General features: G+C 37.9%; 1 protein-coding gene across 8 annotated transcripts in view; it reads left to right on the top strand.

The window, feature by feature from the left end:
- Positions 1-3,451, top strand: part of LOC142365612 (single-stranded DNA-binding protein 2-like) — a 270,478-nt gene extending 267,027 nt beyond the window's left edge. For all 8 annotated transcript variants that reach the window (XM_075446555.1, XM_075446549.1, XM_075446550.1 and 5 more), the window contains one exon: positions 2,585-3,451. In XM_075446555.1, coding sequence (XP_075302670.1) covers positions 2,585-2,614 — 30 coding nt within the window. In that variant the 3' untranslated portion in view covers positions 2,615-3,451. The remainder of the gene's footprint in view (positions 1-2,584) is intronic.
- Positions 3,452-18,367: the final 14,916 nt, after the last annotated feature.

Raw genomic sequence — 18,367 nt, forward strand, 5'->3', positions numbered from 1 at the left:
AGCAGTAATAATTACACTATACATATTCAGTAATGCACAATGGGCTTTTGTCAGGCAATATCTGAACAGCCTAGATACACATAGTTGGCAGATCTTTACATTTGAGTGTTTCAATTTTTGGTTTTTCAAACTTTGACTCCTGAACAATGTATTTTGCCGGGCAGTAATGTATTTTAGAATATGGTTCACGCTGAAGTATATAATTCGAGCACCAAGCGATTTTACGTTGAAAAGATGTAGTATGCTTTTAGAGCAAGCAAAGATGCCCTCTAGTGTTCATTCTGGGAATTTTTTTTTTTTTTAAAAAAAGGAGACTGTTGGACGCAGCAAATCATGGTATAAAATAAATTACAAAGCAAGACTAGTATTTTAATATGCATGTGCCTGAAGTTGGGTTTCTAAATCCACGTTTAGGTTCCTATGTAGAAGTGGCCTGATTTTTCAGAAGTGCTGAGTGACTTCAACACTTCTATTCTTATTGGAAATCACTGCTGTTCAGAAGTGAGTGCAACTCCATTAACTATGCCAGTGGTGATATTTAGCTCAGAAATTATGAAGACTAAACATTTTCTCTTAGATCACACAACAGTCAAAGTTCATGGCAAATTTCATGAAAATCAGATTGGGGGATGGTTGCTTCTTAAACTAGTGAAAAGGAAGAGGGCGTATTTTCTGCATGTTAGTTGTTTGTGTCCTCATAAAGAGGGCACGTGCTCAGATTGTTTGGAGTATTGGAGAAAACAGATTTCTACAAAGCAGAAAGACTGATGTTTCAAAACCTGCAAAAAAAGCAGTAACAACAAAATCTCTGTTAAATGTGAACCATGGTCATGATAGTCCGTGTTAGTTCTCAACTCAGCATGCTTTAGAATCATAGAATCATAGGTTGGAAAAGACCATCTAAGGTCATTAAGTCCAACCATCAATCCAACACCACCATGCCTACTAAACCATATCCCAAAGTGCCATATCTACACATTTTTTGAACATCTCCAGGGATGGTGACTCCACCACTGACCTGGGCAGTCTGTTCCAATGCCTGACCACTCTTTCAGTGAAGAAATTTTTCCTAATATCCAATCTAAACCTCCCCTGAAGCAACTTGAGGCCATTGCCTCTCATCCTATCGCTCGTTACCTGGGAGAAGAGACCAACACCTGCCTCACTACAACCTCCTTTCAGGGAGTTGTAGAGAGCAATAAGGTCTCCCTTCAGCCTCCTCTTCTCCAGACTAAACAGCCCCAGCTCCCTCAGCTGCTCCTCATAAGACTTGTTCTCTAGACCCCTCACCAGCCTTGTTGCTTGTGCTGGGGACAAACAGTCTGATTCAGCAAGCAGACCAGTTCACCAAACCAAACTCATTAAAAGAAGGACGTCAGTTGTACTCAAAAGGAAATTAGTTTTCTCAGACACTTACTACTTACTGCATTCTATATACTCCTAGTTTTCCTACCTGAATGAATCTGGGACCCAAATAGTAAGATAAGCTTTGCTGGACCCACTATGAGAGGGCTCAGTACATGACGGGAGTAAGCCCTAAAGAAGACAAACCATCAGAGACATGATATGGGACAAAATGGATTTTACCCAAGTGGTCCATTCTATGTAGTTTATATGACAGAGAAGACCCATCCAAAATGCTTTTTCTGAATATGTTTTGACACTTAGAAATGGCCACCTGACAAATCTAGCTTTGGTAGGTTTTTTTTACTACATATCTGTTTTTGCCAAGGCAGATGAAAATCCTTCTGTTTCTTGTATCAGTTTTCATAACACTAATATGTCTTGCATTTGAACATTTTCCTCTACTTAGAAGATTTTAGGCCAATTAAGTATTTCTGCAGTCCATATGTTTCAATACAAACGCAAATTAAAATAAGCATGTAAACGTGCATTTGTATTAGACGTTGTGGTTTCCCATTGATTATTTTGTAATGAAATATTGCTAACTTGAGGGCAACTATAGCTTGCGTAAGGGTTGCAGTTCACTTTGTGTTACAATAATAATGTAATACGGTGACTGAATTTTCAGTTCATATAAAGAAGAATAACCACTGATACTTGATTCAACTTGCCTCATAAAATCTATAATACAGAATTCAAAAATAAGCCAAAAACCTAGTTTAATTCCAGTCAGGCGTATCTTCACCTTTTTCCCATGAAGTAGTAAAAAGCCCTTCAAAATAGTTATGTGGTTCAAGTGACCACAAATGTAGCTGGTCTGTTTGAGACTAGCTATTTTGCCCAGCTAAATCCCTCCAGTAGTCAACATTGACCAGTAAAAGGCATGAAAAGCATCGGTGAAATACTGATTCATCACACTACCCAGGTAGCAGTGCCCAACGCTGAAACTGTCAAGTGAATTGATTTCATCAGCAGTAGCTATATTTCTACATAATGATAGAAGTATAACAGAAGTTATGATACCACAAAATGAACTACAACCTTAGCATGAGCTATAGTACAAATTTAGGAGAAAATTCAAAATAGCATGTTGACATTTAAACTCATTGTTCTTGTCCAAAAGCAGTTTTATTTACCTGGGAAAGAACTGCTGTTAGAATGTGGATTCCTCTTTTTTCAGTACTCCCCTAGCATGACAATGAGTGTGTGATCTGTTACCAAGTCTCCTCATGAAGACCGCAGTGAGTTGTCTCTCTTCAGAGAGCTACTACAGAAGAAAATTATTTGTCCCAGTGTACAGTTTAACAAAAGGATCTCAGACACAGTCAGAAACACCATTTTTTTCTACCATCTCCCCAGTTCTGTCAAGAAATTGGGTCCCAAACATGACTGAGACAACAGTAGAGTGGCATAACAGAATTGCCCAAGATGGAACTGCAAACAATTATGTGTCTATGTAAATACATAGGTTAATGTATATGTAGGTGTGTGTGATATAGAAATACACATATACATATATAAACCTGCAAGACATTGCAAAATATTGTCACACGACATCCTAAGTAGAAATGAGGAGTAGGGACTTTTATTCCATCTTTTTTTTCATGTTTACATTTCAGTTATTAAAGTTTACTTTCCTTCTTCCCTCCTGAACTGTTTTATGTTGCATATAGCACTGCTTTATAAGTTACTTTTTTTAAGGTGAACTCAAATGATAAATTCTTCTGATTTTGTAAATGTCTGCCATTATTGATAGGAATAAAATTGCTTATGAGAGCTCTCATTAATTTGTGTTTGATACCAGTTACCCTGTGAATCACAAGCTGCACTGTCTCAAGAAATAGGAGAAAGCATAATTTTTTGAGAAATTTAATAATTTTCACCTTGTTTGGTGATTTTTTTTATACTTTGCCTTTAGAAAAAGAAGCACTGAAGGTTATTTTTCTTCTTTAATTGAAGCCTAATATCTTCAGTATCTATTTTAAATGGAAGCCTGAATTTGATACAAGCTTCTCAGTTTAAATAGAGTACTATAAGTTTATTGTAAGTGAGCTCAAACTGCTAAAGAATCTAGCAATAAAGTATCAGGGCTTCTTCTGCCCTTGGAAATTAGTTTTCTGTTTAGCATGATCTTCCATAGGGTTGGTAGTGGAAATACAGTAGAGTCCTTATTACAGAAATATTTTCTAACAATTTATGTTTCCCCTTTTCAATGACTCTCAGATGAATCGTAAGAATCCATGACCCTCATTATAAACAGCATCTCCCAAGCCCATTCAGAAAATCAGATCACCCTGGTACTTCAATATGTATTTTTTTACTAGGTTTATCAGGCTGAAACATCCCACTCCCACAACTTTCCAGTAAACAGTCATTTTTGTGAACCAACATGACTGGGTGAACTTTTTATGACTGCTAGCCTTGTGAGAGTCCAATCTTTTGCTATAAACATAAGAGGAACAAAGGTCTGGCCATTTCATAAAGAGATTGGTGTATTGGACATGAAAGCTTAGGACAGAATGAAGAAAAGGTATATGGCCTCGAAAAGCTTCTTGAAGCAGACCCCTGTTTCCTCAAGCGAAGTTCTAAAACTGATTATAGCAAATTTAATTCCCTAATGACTTCCAGCTCCCCAAGGAAAATGAAAACTCAGAATTGTTTAGCAGTCAAAAGGTTGATGGTCAGCAATGCAGACACAAAGTGGCTGAATTAAAATTCATGCCACAAAGAGCAAAGGTCTTACCTTGGATTTTGCATACAGAAGAGCCATTTACATAGGGGAAACAGTTGTGAGATATGAGATATGATATGTCCATGCAGTCTTGTAAGGAGATTTTTTTTTCATGAAATTGTGATGTAGAGGTGTATGTAATGGGCTCATTGTGAATGTAGATGCATATAACTGGATGTGTAAGGTGAACTACAATCTCCTAACTAATTTTTATTTTTATATATAATATATATGATAAAATAAAAATATGTAATATTTTTTACTCTTGTTAGGACTATTCAAAGATGAAACTCTTGAAGACAGGGTTTTACTTAAAATTATGTTAAAATGTCAAAGATTTTGGTGGCGTTACTTTTTGTTAATAATAGCTACTTTAATCAGTTGTAATCATAAACTAGATAGTCATTATATGGTTTTATTGACTTTATTCCCAGTGTTTATGAAGGTTGAATTCATTTGTTTGCCTTCAGAAAACAGTTTGTTGCTGTCTCAAAAGATGCCAGAAGCCTCTACTATTGATTTGATTTATAAAAAGATAAAATGAGATTTCAGTACCTGAGATCCTGAACTTGATTGTTGTCACAAATACCATGGGTTTCAGTGGCTTATGTCTCCTGTGCACCCCAGCTTCTACTACAAATAGTGCAAAGTTCAGACGTGCTTACAGCCTATATTTGGCATCTATATTATCTTTGTTGGTAGTCTTCTAAGAAGGAATTTAGGACTCTATTTTGCCCAGTTTCAGTCATATGATGTGTGGAATTATTAGTAAAATTAAGGTTTTACATCTGAAAATTAAGGTTTATATGAAAACATAGCAGTGTTCACCCATTGAGGAAAAGCATGAAATCAAAAGGAGCTCTGAGGATGGGACACAGCTGCAGCAGGCATGTGAGGAATCCACTAACACAGCAACTCCCTGCAACATACCATAGAGGATGGAGCGGAGTGAAGATTCCGTAGCCATGGTCCGTGATGATAAAGCGGGAAGAAATGGTCCCCTAGAACTGATAAGCAGCTCATCTGGCCCCCTGAGCCAACAGGTTTTCGAAACCTTGCCAAAGTGCTATCCTCTCGTGAACTTTGCTCGTTTTAATATCATTTTAATACCAAAACACACCTCCACCCCGAAGGCTACCCGCCTCCGAGGTGCGACCACCCCTCTACGAGTCTGCGCTCTCGATTTTTTGTAAACTATACCTTTAAACGTGAAGCGAGAAAATTTTGCACCAATCATGATAAAAGGTATGTATGACTACAGTCACTCAAACTCCACCTTAAATGTAGAAAGGATATAAAAATAGCCAGGGAAATGGGGGATTTTCGGAGAAGAAGATAACACCGTGGATTTTCGGAGAAAAACAAGATAACACCATGAGCAAGTCAAGGGAAACTCCACCTCAGACTGCCTCCGACAGCCGGGACTGGCCGACGGGCTGAGCCTTGCTTCTCCCCACCTTGGGACGCCTTGAGTGAGACTTAAACTAAGTGCTTTTCTCGGGAATAGTTACTCCCTAATGTTTATAGCCAGGCTGTATTATTTATAACCTTTTCATGCGTTTCATATTTGCACGTGCTTTCTTGCAGACAGTCACTATCACCGGCAATTCAAAAAACCTATGTACCTGTTGCACAAATAAAACTGCACTGTTCAAGTAGCCAGTTGTCACAGTTTCTCACTGAATGCGACCAAACACGGCTGTGCTAGTTCATGAGCACGACTGGACTGAAGGTGCAGACTGCTATTAGTGTATCCAGAATCGTGGTAGTTTAATATACGTATTAAACGCGACTGGACTGGTAGTGGCAAATTGGATATCACTCAGAATTTAAACCTAGCCGCACCTAGCCTCTCACTCCGGTGAGGAGAGTTAGAAAGCAAGGGGGTTTATTTTCTGCCAAATTAACGCGACACCATGTCACTGTAACTGGACTAAGACAGATGGATATGTCTGGACTATGCATCAAGTGCCAAAGCCCATTCACACACCAGATAAGTGCGCCCTCAAGTGAGCTCTTAAACTGTTGAGTACATCTGGGTCTGATGTGTATCCCTAGGGGAACAGCCTGTACTGTCCCAAATCAAGCCAGGGCTCCTGCAAGCAAGCAGTGTGTCCAGTGATGATGCAACAACTGGCCTTGATGGCATCACTGAGGGCTCCCTTATAAAATAGAGTGCATGCCACCACTGGAGCTTCTCACGCTGGCAAAATTAAGCAGAATCAGGATCTAGTACTAATCAGAAACTGAACATTTTTTCTTTTTGAATTTGCTACTATCTGCAGTAGTTTAGTTTATAGGCACCTGCTAAGGAAAAAAAAATCTGATCATTAAATTAAAACTGGGCAAATAAGAGCATAGAATATAATGTGCCCTCTAAAATGGTACTGCCAACACATATTGAATAGTATTATCAAAATATGTTATCCTAATTAAACTACAAGAGCATAACATCCTTTCAGTCACATAATTTTTCTTCTGTAATTGTTTTGAACTCCCTTCTATACAATTTTTCTTTTTGCCAACATATCTTTGTTTCCTCTTTTCATTTCCTTTCCAAAACATTTATGTTAAATTTAACATCGTTGCATCGATCTTACAGCATTAATCTCAGTGTATATGCTGATGGCTTCAAAAAGAACAGGATTGAACCCTGCTTCTTGTAGGCTAGCATTTTATGCCCTGATATAGCAAGTTGCTAAGTATGCCCAGCACTTCTCATACCTAGATAACCTCATAGACTTGTGGGATAAAATATGTGTAAGCTTGCAAAATTTTAGTTTCGGGACATCTGCTTGAATATTCCGTGCATAGCTTATTATTAGAATTGTTATCAGATGTAAGTAAACCTCATCACCTTGCTTTTTATAGGGAATGAAGCTATACTTATATACATGAGTAAAGTTATTTACATGCACGTTGGTACGATCAGGTGATTATAACTACACATAGGTTCTACAGCTGAATCATAGAAAACAATTTTATGTGCTAAATATTCCACTTACTATGAGTAAACTCTTCTTTTTTTAATTTGCATAGAGCTTTTTGTTTGTTCATTTGTTCTCTTTCTTTTGTTTGTAAATCCTGTAGGATTTTCATTGTATATAGGAGTATTAATATGGAAAGAACAATTATTTCTAAGTACTGAATTTTTTGCTTACATTTCTAATGCACTAGATACCAAAATGTAATTTAACTGCTGTTTATTTCTGTCTCTGTGCAACAACATTATTGATGGTGTCAGAATTTGTCCAGCTCTGTGAGGAATATTAAAGTGGTACAGGATAGTTTTTCCACACTGGGTTTTTAATTAGATTCTTCAATGTAGAAATAAATAGATCATGACTCTCTAAATGAGCCTTTCATACAAGGTTAAAATAAGGCTTTTTAAAACAGAAGTGGTGAAATCTTAGAATAGCAGAAATAGAATGATAATGGATCTCTCTTACTGTAAGAATGCTGGCAAAATTCTGGCCTTGTAGATATCAACTGAAGTCATGATTTGCAACATAGAATCCAGCATTTTACTTACTGCATAAACCCACAAGAAAGAGTATTCATACTGAGATTTTATTTCCATATGTAAGTTTTGTATAGACAAGAACAGGGCAAGGAAGAAGCTGTATACATTTAAAAAAATACATGGATATTTGTATGTGTAGGTTGCATTATAGAATCTTAGAACCATAGAATGGTTTGGGATGGAAGGGACCTTAAAGGTCATCCAGTTCAAACCCCCCTACCATGGGCAGGGACACCTTCCACTAGACCAGGGTGCTCAAAGCCCCATCCAACCTGGCCTTGAACACCGCCAGGGAGGGGGCATCCACAACTTCTCTGGGCAACCTGGGCCAGGGCCTCACCACACTCATAGGAAAGAATTTCTTTCTTGTATCAAATCTAAATCTACACTCTTTCAGTTTAAAGCCATTACCCCTTGTAAAAAGTCCCTCTCTAGCTTTCTTGTAGGCCCTCTTCAGGTACTGGAAGGCTGCTATAAGGTCTCTCTGCAGCCTTCTCCTCTCCAGGCTGAACAGCCCCAACTCTCTCAGCCTTTCCTCATAGGAGAGATGTTCCAGCCCTCTGATCATTTTTGTGGCCCTCCTCTGGACCCACTCCAACAGCTCCATGTCTTTCCTGTTCTCCAGAGGGCTCCAGAGCTGTATGCAGAACTCCAGGTGGGGTCTCACCGGAGTGGAGTAGAGGGGCAGAGTAACCTCCCTTGACCTGCTGGCCACTCTTCTTTTGATGCAGCCCAAGATATGGCTGGCCTTCCGGGCTGTGAGCGTGAGCGTGCATTGATCAGTCATGATGAGCTTCTCATCCACCGGTACCCCCAAGTCCTTCTCAGCAGAGCTGCTCTCAATCTATTCTCCACCCAGCCTGTATTTGTGCTTGGGATTGCCCCAACCCATGTGCAGGACCTTGCACTTGGCCTTGTTGAACTTCATGAGTTTCACACAGGCCCATCTCTCAAGCGTGTCAAGGTCCCTCTTGATGGCATCCCTTCCCTCAGGCATGTCGACCGAACCACTCAGCTTGGTGTCATCAGCAAACTTGCTGAGGATGCACTCAATCCCACTGTCCATGTTGCTGGCAGATGTTAAGACAATGATGTTTTATTAATGGCCTGAGCATGAGGAAGAACTGCAGCTGAACTGAGTGTTTTCCCCCCTTTGTTGCAGACTGAATTTGGTGCATGTGAAAAACATAGCAATAACCTTGAGTCTAGTTTTTGACACACCTTATGTTGCCCAGTGGAATGTGCCCTAACCTTGACTAGGAGTGACTGGCTATTCAAAGTGACAGAACAGGTCAGGTGACAGATTAGTAAGTTGTCATGCAGTCTGCTTATGGCCACACTTGCCAATTTTTATTTGGAAGCCTTCTGATTGGAGATTAGACCACCAAGGTGTTATGTATTCAAATACTGTAACATCTTTCAGACTTATCAGCCTGTTCCCCATACCCTACGACCAGTCCTCTGAAGACATCCAGCCATTACTTTCCCTTTAAAACTCAATGGGAAATATGTCGACTAATTATTTTAAATACTTCAAATTAGGAAGAAATGAATAGAAGCTTGTTTCTTTATAGATAGCAATTTAGAATCTACATCAGAAGGATAGCTTCTTGAACTGACTAAAAATAATTTGAGTTTTCCCCTGTTCTGTAGCTAGCAAATGAAATACTGCCTGTGAAGAAGATCTAGAATTAGATGGAATTAGCTGTTACAATATTCAGCATTGTACATTTTATTCTTTTTTTTCCCTTTACTTGTTAAAATGAATTTTCAACTGATAAATGTTGCTCTGATTTCTATTTCTCAGGTCACAATTATTTTTAAGTATTATCTCCTGTTCCAAGATATCTCTGATGTTATTGTTGCTAAATATGGGATGAATTCTTCAAGATTTGATGCTACACATTTGCATTTGAAGAATATCATAAAATAGAGTTTAGTGATAAAAAAAATTCTGTATAGGTAAATTTATTTTTCTTTATTTCACTGTAAGTGATGGTATAACCACAGTTCCCGTTTCAAACAGGCGTGGGTTTGGTTGGGCCCTAAGGAAGGAAGCATGTCTTTCAGATTAAAAACCCCCAAAACTCTTACTAGAGTGACAGCTCATTTCTCTTAAAACTGATCACACTAAGGACCTAATTACGGATTTAATGGTATGAAACAACCATAAAAATTCAGTGCACTCAAGTATATATGAGTTAGATTTAAACTTTTTGTGGGTGCAGCTTCCTCTACTTTCCAGAAATTATTATCTCAATACTATAAGCTGCTGTTCATTTCAGTTGTCCTACTGAAACTTTGATGAAACCACTAGAATAAGGTCATTTTTTGCAGGATTTCACCCTGAGCTGAGCAAAATATATAGTTTGAGGTGTGGCATTATTTGGCAGATGTATACAGTATAGAGCAAACCACAGAAAACCGCTGTGTTTTAAAATTAACAAAATGATGTTTCAACCTGAAAAACAGAGGCAAAAAGTCCTTGTCTAAAACATTGCTTTGATTGCATGCAAGTTGTCTGCCAATGCTGAGACACTGGAAATATTACATTATGGTAACAAACTTAGAGCACGTAAACGGATGATCTACTCAGCACATTAAAACTCTGATCCTGCAAACACATTCACATTTGTTTGAAATAAAGCTTATACATGCTTAATTTTAAACATATTTTAAGAATACAAGTACGTACTTTCAGAACAGTGGGACTGCTAATAGGCTTAAACCATGTTTGAGCATGGACAGTCTAGAAACTCAAGTTAAGTCTTCCCTAAACATATTTGATTTGATTTGATTTGATTTTTAAAATTTTGCCAATGCAAGAGTATGTTTACATATTGAAAGTACTGATATGTGGAACAGATTTGGCTTTCTTCTCTTTCTTATTTTATTAGAGCATTGTTCACTACTACATGAACTATTTTGGTGAACTTATCCTTTCATATTGTTTTAAATTGTATAGTCATAGTTTCCTTCAATATAGCTAACAGCTTTGCAATTTTAGTCTAAACTTTTGTTTGGTCACTCTTCTTCATTTAAGCTTGAAATATGTAAGGAAGCCTCTCATGCAATGGGAAAACTTGCTATAAAAATGTATAAAGATTTTCTTGAACATGTTTTCACACTTAATAAAAATACAGCTTTCATTTATAATTTGAAATGATCACTTTCTAGCCACTGTTTAATTTCTATGTGCATAAGAAATTAAGAAAACAAATTACCTTTTTTTCCATTTGAATTCAGCGTTGTAAATACTTGCTGAAAGACATGGGTTTTGGGAAATCAGATCAAAACAAGATTTACTACATATCTTCTATGAATAATAAAAGTCAACTTTATGTTGAAAGCTCCTTCCACATCCCAAAAATTGGATTTCCTAATATCTGATATATACGACTTGACAAGGGCTCAATTCACAAAAAGTCAAGTTTCATTTGTGTCCTCTGTGTTTTCATTGTATCTAATCGATGATTCAGTGTGCCCCTCAGATGTGTAAGATTCTGTGATTGTATCTCTCAGAAAAGTATTTGAGTGGTCAAGCAGGTTTGATCACAGAGTCTGGTAATTAAGTACTGGACAATATATCTGCAAAGTGTACCCAACTGTTCATTCAGTAACAAGGTATTTTTACACTACCTCACTATTCTCTTAAGAACCTCTACAGTATTGCAATTAGGTCTAAGGACTCCCATAAGATTTTATGACAAAACAATAGGCTTAATTTTACTAACAGAAAATTCTGGTAATTTAGCACTAGTTTTCATAGGGAATCATTTGAAAATGTGTTTTTTGAAAGGCTGCACATTTTCTCAATACCCTGTTGTACCAGTGTACTGGGTATGGCTGGGATGGAGTTAACTTTCTTCATAGCAGCCCATAAGGTGCTAGTTTGGATTTGTGACTAAAACGGTGTTGATAACACACCAATGTTTTGGCTATTGCTGAACAGTACTTGCACAGCATCAAGGCTTTCTCCTCTTCTTCCCCACTCTGCCCCCCAGTGAGTAGTCTGGGAGTGGGCAAAGAACTTGGGAGGGGACACAGCCAGGACAGCTGATATGAATTGGCCAAAGGGATATTCCATGCCATGTAACATCATGTTCAGCAACAGGAACTGAGGGTAGAAGAAGGGAGGATTGGGGTTTTTGTTTTCCAAGGTGGCTGTTTCTCAGAGACTGGCTGGGCATCGATCTGCTTGTGGAAGGTGGTGAGCGATTGCCTTTGCATCACTTGCTTTTTTCCTCTTTCCTTCACTTATTAAACTGTCTTTATCTCAACCCCTGAGTTTTCTCCCTTTTGTTCTTCCTGTTCTCTCCCCCATCCTGCTGGTGGGTTGGGGGAGAGTCAGCAAGGGGCTGTGTGGGTGCTTAGCCGCTGGTCAGAGTCAACCCACCACAGCTCAAAAATAAACATTTTATCTGTTAGGGAGCTATATACAGTTCCTCAGAATAGGAGAGAAGTATAACAATAACCATGACCAAAACTATGTTTGTCCCTATAGAGTGAAATCATCGGTAATCACTTTTGATGTGAAGAATTATTGCTATGGCATCCTGCTCCAATCAGTGAGGAGCCAAATTATCAACTGGATGAACTGAATGTTTTCAGGCTTTATTTCTGTTTTTTGATCTTCATATTTTCTTCTCTCTCATTTGGATTTTCTCATTAATTATACCATTCCAAACATATGGAAAGTTCTTTACATCTCTAAATAGAGTCCTACTACAGATAGTTTATTTCATTAGAGACATTGTGCATAACAGCAAATAAGGAGTGGCTGTGCAAGATCCTGAGACCCCTCAGTGTTAGAAATTAGAAAGTTAGCATGACACAGGCTTATGCGTTAGTCAAGATGATTTCTAACAATGACATAAAATGACTTGAAACAAAAGCTGATATTTGCCATGCAGAATGGAAGAAAACAAAATCCACATAAAGCATATTTACTTGAACTAGAAATTTACTAAAGATATAATATACTGGGAGAATTTGAAAAGTATGTTATCAAATATAAGCTTGTTAGCAGCAGACAGCAACAAAACTGAGAGCTACAATTCAGTAGTTCCTGTATTTTTTAGTGTGGAGGTGCAGCCTGCAGAGTCTGTACATCCCAGACAAAAGACTGCATGAGGGTTAGGTTTCTTGATCTAGACAGAAGGTTATGGACAAGGGGCTGCAATTTCCACAGATCATACCTTTTGATACAGATGAACAAAGTAAAAGTACCCTTTCAGTAGATGTCAAAGTCCATCTCTAACAAGAACACATAGAATATTGAAAAGTTTAGCAAAAAGAAAAAGCGGAGTTTGTTAAATTGTTGTCTAGGAACATGACATTCAAAAGAGTTTGTAAGCTGTTCCCAGATATATTCTCATTTTTCTAATTAATTCCTAGTTTTGATTTGATTTACAATTTACAGTGTTTGTTAAGAAAGAGTAACACAAATTCCTAAACAAGGTCTGAAATACAGACTTGAACAGTGGCATCAGCAAAGTGGAAGCTGGAGCTTTCTGTTATTTGAGAATCAAGTAACATTTTTTTTCAGGACAAAAAGAATCCTTACAAGAGACTTTCTTAGCCTTGTAGTGGCTATTTGAGAAGTGTAAATCAATATGCTGTATATGTTTAAAGACCAAATTTGAGGGCTTTTTTGTGGCAAGTATCCCCTTGCAAAAATACTGCAGTGCATCTGTTTTGTGCATGTTTGTCTAAAACCACGAAAACAAACCAACTTTTTATGGATTGTCATACATGCATTTGGCAAACACTCATTTCTGGTAGGGGGAGAAAGATTTAATAGCTGGTGGGTTATCAGATCTATCTGAATTACTTAAAGCATTGGCAAAATATTGTCAACTTTGTTCACATTGCACAAGATATTCTATGCAGAGATTTATGTTTTACTTTACTGGTGGCATTATAACCTCAGTGATCCATGCATATTTTATAAATTCTTGTAGGTTTTGTGTAAGAAACCTTGTCAGCATTGCTGTAAATATTGTAAATCCTTGTTTTGAAACAAGAGGTGGCTTGATTGTATTATATACTACAATAGTACTTCTTCTGTCCTCAAAACTTGCTGTTCACACATAGTTAAAGCCTTGTTAAGCACACTTAGCGGTTTCACAATTTATTTCAAACAGCACATATAGAAGCCATTTGCAGGAATATTAAATCAAATGTAGCATAAGAAAATTCAACCCAGTTCATATCCTTTTTGAGAGCTTGGGGCTAGATTTTAGCAGATAATAGGCAGCTGCAATTTAGCACATTTCATGACTCAGTGCAATGTGTGCAGTGTATGATTTGAAGTTACAGCTGCCTATGTAAAGCCTGAGTAATCATGCTGTGCAGGGAACTACACAAGGAAAGTCTTTTGTCCTGCTGTCCCCTGCCCAAGGTAAGCTACAGAACTTCAGCAGACTGTCTCAGAGAAATTTTCCAAACTACAGGCTTCCGTGCACTAAGTAAGCATAGATATACTAGCTTTTCCTCTGTCGTCTCTTTTTTGCACTTCTACGTTGGTGCCAGAACAGAAACTCAACTCTGGGGTATGCAGGAGGTAAGGAAGCTATTTCTCCATATTGTGCCCTTGTCTCCAGCTACTGTCACCGAAAATCCGGGAATAAAACCTTGTAACACCAATGTAGTGTTAAAAGGCAGGCATTCTTTATTGCAGCACTGGATGCACGGGGGATAATTCCACCGAACTTGTATACCTCATACTTTCCTCATGCAGTTTATATAGATCAAAAATATACATATTTATTTTATTCATGCATATTCAATATTATTCTCTTTGGCGATTGGTGTAAACTTTTCTCACTTCCCATGTAAATTATTGCACAGCCTCAGTTACCCTCTTCCATTGTTTCTTTTTGAGTAGGTGGTATTACTTGAGTAGGGGGTCTGTGAGTCGGTGGTCGCGATCTCCCCCTGCCAGAATTACCTTTTACCTATTAGGCTCGCAATCTTGGCAGTCCTGGTCAGTTTCTTCAGTCCGCTTCACAAAACCACACTCTTGCCCTCTGTGGAAAGCATCCTTAAAGATCTGCCAGCTCTGTTTTGTTCCCTTGTCTCTGAGGGCAGTTTCCCAGGGGGTCCTATTGGCTAACTCCTTGAAGAGCTGGAAGTTTGCTTTCCTAAAATTCAGGGGCCTGACTTTACTCTTTTCATCCTACCCTAACTTTAGCTGTCTAAAAATTAGCTGCCTAGGTTTCCTCAGTAGTTATTGGAAGGACAGAAAAAGAGATGCCTCCTGAAGATTGTATTATGGCATCAATTGCCCTCTCCATTGATGAATCCTGATTGCTTTTAAGGGCCTAAAACCAGGTGGGATGAACTCAAGGGTTTATGTTTAGCCTCATATTCCTGTTTACAAATGTCTATTTATTTGAGCCTCAAATGGGCTCAAATGGGCAGAAATAATCCAATTATTAAGAATTTGAATCTGTGTGACTTCCAGATAATTTTCTGAATCCTTCAATCTCAAACATGAAATTTCTGCCCCCGTATTTTGCTGTTGTACCCTCCTTTACTTCATTTTTTTTAATAAAAAGATAGAAATTCATTTCACTTGTTTGACCATTTATGGGGGGTTTACCTCTGCCTAGAAATTTTGACCTTTATTTGTTAAATGAGCAGTCTTTTACTGCACAGATTCATTCACTTAAAGCAGCAAATGAAGAAACCGTTGCATAGATGAATTAGCACCAGCAATAGCATATGCTTCTTTTAAAGTAAATATATTAATGTATATTCTTTTTTAGGGGTGGGTAAATATACCTTTCCTAAGAGCTTTAAGGAATAAATCTAGAAACTCATTATTTAGGATTATGAGAATCAAGGTAGTAATGGTAGTTTATGGTTTTTGTAAGCTGCTTGTAACTGTATATATCTGATTTCACATCCTGGTTTGGAGATGAAGAAAGTGCCTAGTTTTAGATAGACCAGTTCTTTGTAGACAGCGTTACTGTCTGGATTATCAAAGCCCATGTATAGCTGGTTCCACCTCACCTTGCACCATACACTTATCTTATTCTAGTTTGATTTGCTATCCTTCTTCATTAACTGTTGGTACCAAATCATAAGAATGATAGTACCAGTTCTTGTGAGCTGAGGAACAGCTGAGGTTGAAAAATATGAATGTTGTAACTTGTAACTTTTCACCTTCATGAAGTGTCCACATTTTCTGGCTGGTCCTGAGACAGGACAGCTGCTTCTAAAGTTACCATATTATTTCATCACAAAAAGTAGGTGTAATTTTCTTTTGTTAGTCTAACAGCAGAAATATTGATATGCTTGTTTTATTTTCTGAGTTGTGAGTCATTCAGTGTTGAAAATGATATGCATCTTTTGTAGCTACGAATAAAAAAAATTGAGACATGCTTTTTATGACATGGTAATACAATCCCTGCTTTCCCTGCTTTACTGTTTGGTATTTTAAGTGCTGAATTTAACCAAAATATTATCTTTAAAAATTATCCTAGCATCATCCTTGCATGAAAATGGGTATGAATTTCCTGTTATGATTTCTGGGTTCTCGGTGAATTCTGGAACAAAGATAAAACTGTTGCAATGGGGAAAGATTACTGTGGTAGCCACTTATTGACTACTTTTTATGCATCTGAAACAATTTTATCATCTGATATTCTTCCAGCATTCTTGGTAGATCACAATATTCTTGAATATCTTAATGGGCTTTGTCAGCCAACAGAGGAAAGGTAGACATGCTTACCACCAAGGAAGTACAGAAAAGTAAGAATTAATGAGTTACCTTCTCTAGCAGTCATTTATTTTTACTGCTTAACTTTCAATTAACATTTATATTTTCAATTATTATTTTACCATTCATCATTTTGAGGTAGTTTGAGCAAAAGTATATGAATACACATATAATTTACAAGAAATATAGGCTTGTGTTGTGCTTTTGTAATTCTCTTCAGCTTCAGTATCTAAGCTATGAGTACACAAATTTCTTCCCTCTTTTGGGGTATTCTTTACTACCTAGCAGCTGATGGCTTCATTAATACTGGGTATTTGAATCTTCTGGGGCTAATGTTTATATTTTCCCAGGTGAAAATCTCCACCAGATACAAGTATAATGTCATGTCACTGCAGTGCATGCTGTCTTTTAGCTTCTCTCTATGTGATTACATAATGAAAATTTAGAAATGCTGCTGTATAAATAAATTGCTATGCTGTTCACCCAATTCAAGTGTTCTGCATCCCTTCTTTGCTCAAAACTCCCATTTACTTAATAGTTATTGCTGGCTTGAAAGGGATTTTTGGAAGTGCAAAGGAGCAGGGAGCAACTCTGTAGTAGTTTACAGGCTGCTGTAAACTGAAATCTTTTCAGAAATCAAAGAAATGTAGCAATTTAGCAGTGACTTCCTAGTGAAAACGAGTGGGCTTATCACTCAAGATTTTAAGATAAAACCGTCACTGTGTAATTGCATCTCATCTAATTTTTACACTTAACAAATAATATTTGATGAGGTATGAATCTCAGTTGTATCTCCATGCTTGATTATGATATACCAAGCAATGCAAAACTGAAAGGTCAACAGTCATGTTTTAGTATCACAACTACACAAGATATCAGTTTTCAAGAAGTTCTTTTTAGATTTTGTTTCATTATTTCTGAAATATTTTCACCACTGAAGTATTTTTCTATGTAGTAACCTGAGGTTTGGCTTCCTTTCAGCAACCAAAATAGTCTGTAGCCTTCTACGCTGTGAAAGGCAAGCTCTGTGGAGAAACATGGGCTTTGTGTTTGCCCAGCAAATTAGCAGAAATTTTATCCACGCCATAAAAGCCTTTTATACTATTCTGCATTTATGTAATCAAATCAATTAGGGATAGGAACTTCAGGAATAAAGAGATCTCTCTATCTACCATTTTACTTTCTCTAATTCATAGGGATTTAAGAGTTCTTTTTTCAAAGCTCAGCTGTGTCTCTGTAAAACAGTGCAGTCTAAGAATCATGCGAGATTCAGTTTATAGAGATAGCATTGGAGTGTGAAAGATTTACTTTTGATAGCAAGGAATAATGTATGTCCCTATGAACATGGACACTTGCAAAGAAGTCCGATGATACCAAGAATAAAAAAATCAAGATGGTACCAGTATATCAGACTGTACTACAGTGGCTATTCTACCTTTTCTTGTTTCTATTTTATTTTACAGCAGAGGAGTTGGGGCATCTCAGATCACATGGGGCATTTTAGAAGTATATCACAGAGTACAGAAACGTAGTGAGAGCATGCAGGGATGTGACGAGGAAGGCCAAGGCTCACCTGGAATTGAAGCTGGCAAGGGATGTCAAAAACAACAAGAAGGGCTTCTTCAACTACATCAGCAGCAAAAGGAAGGCTAGGGACAACGTGGGGCCGCTGCTGAATGAGGAGGGTGTCCTGGTGAAGGAGGATGCGGAGAAGGCAGAGCTAATGAATGCCTTCTTTGCTTCAGTCTTCAGTGCTAAGACTGGCCCTCAGGAATCCCAGGCCCCGGAGGTAAGAGATGAAGCCTACAAAGAGAACGACTTTCCCTTGGTCGAGGAGGACTGTGTGAGGGATCGCTTAAGCGATCTGGATGTCCACAAATCCATGGGCCCCGATGGAATGCACCCACGAGTGCTGAGGGAGCTGGCGGATGTCATTGCTGAGACACTCTCCATCATCTTTGAGAGGTCCTGGAGGACAGGA

Source organism: Opisthocomus hoazin, chromosome W (genome assembly GCF_030867145.1).
Source record: "Opisthocomus hoazin isolate bOpiHoa1 chromosome W, bOpiHoa1.hap1, whole genome shotgun sequence".
Lineage (NCBI taxonomy): Eukaryota > Metazoa > Chordata > Aves > Opisthocomiformes > Opisthocomidae > Opisthocomus > Opisthocomus hoazin.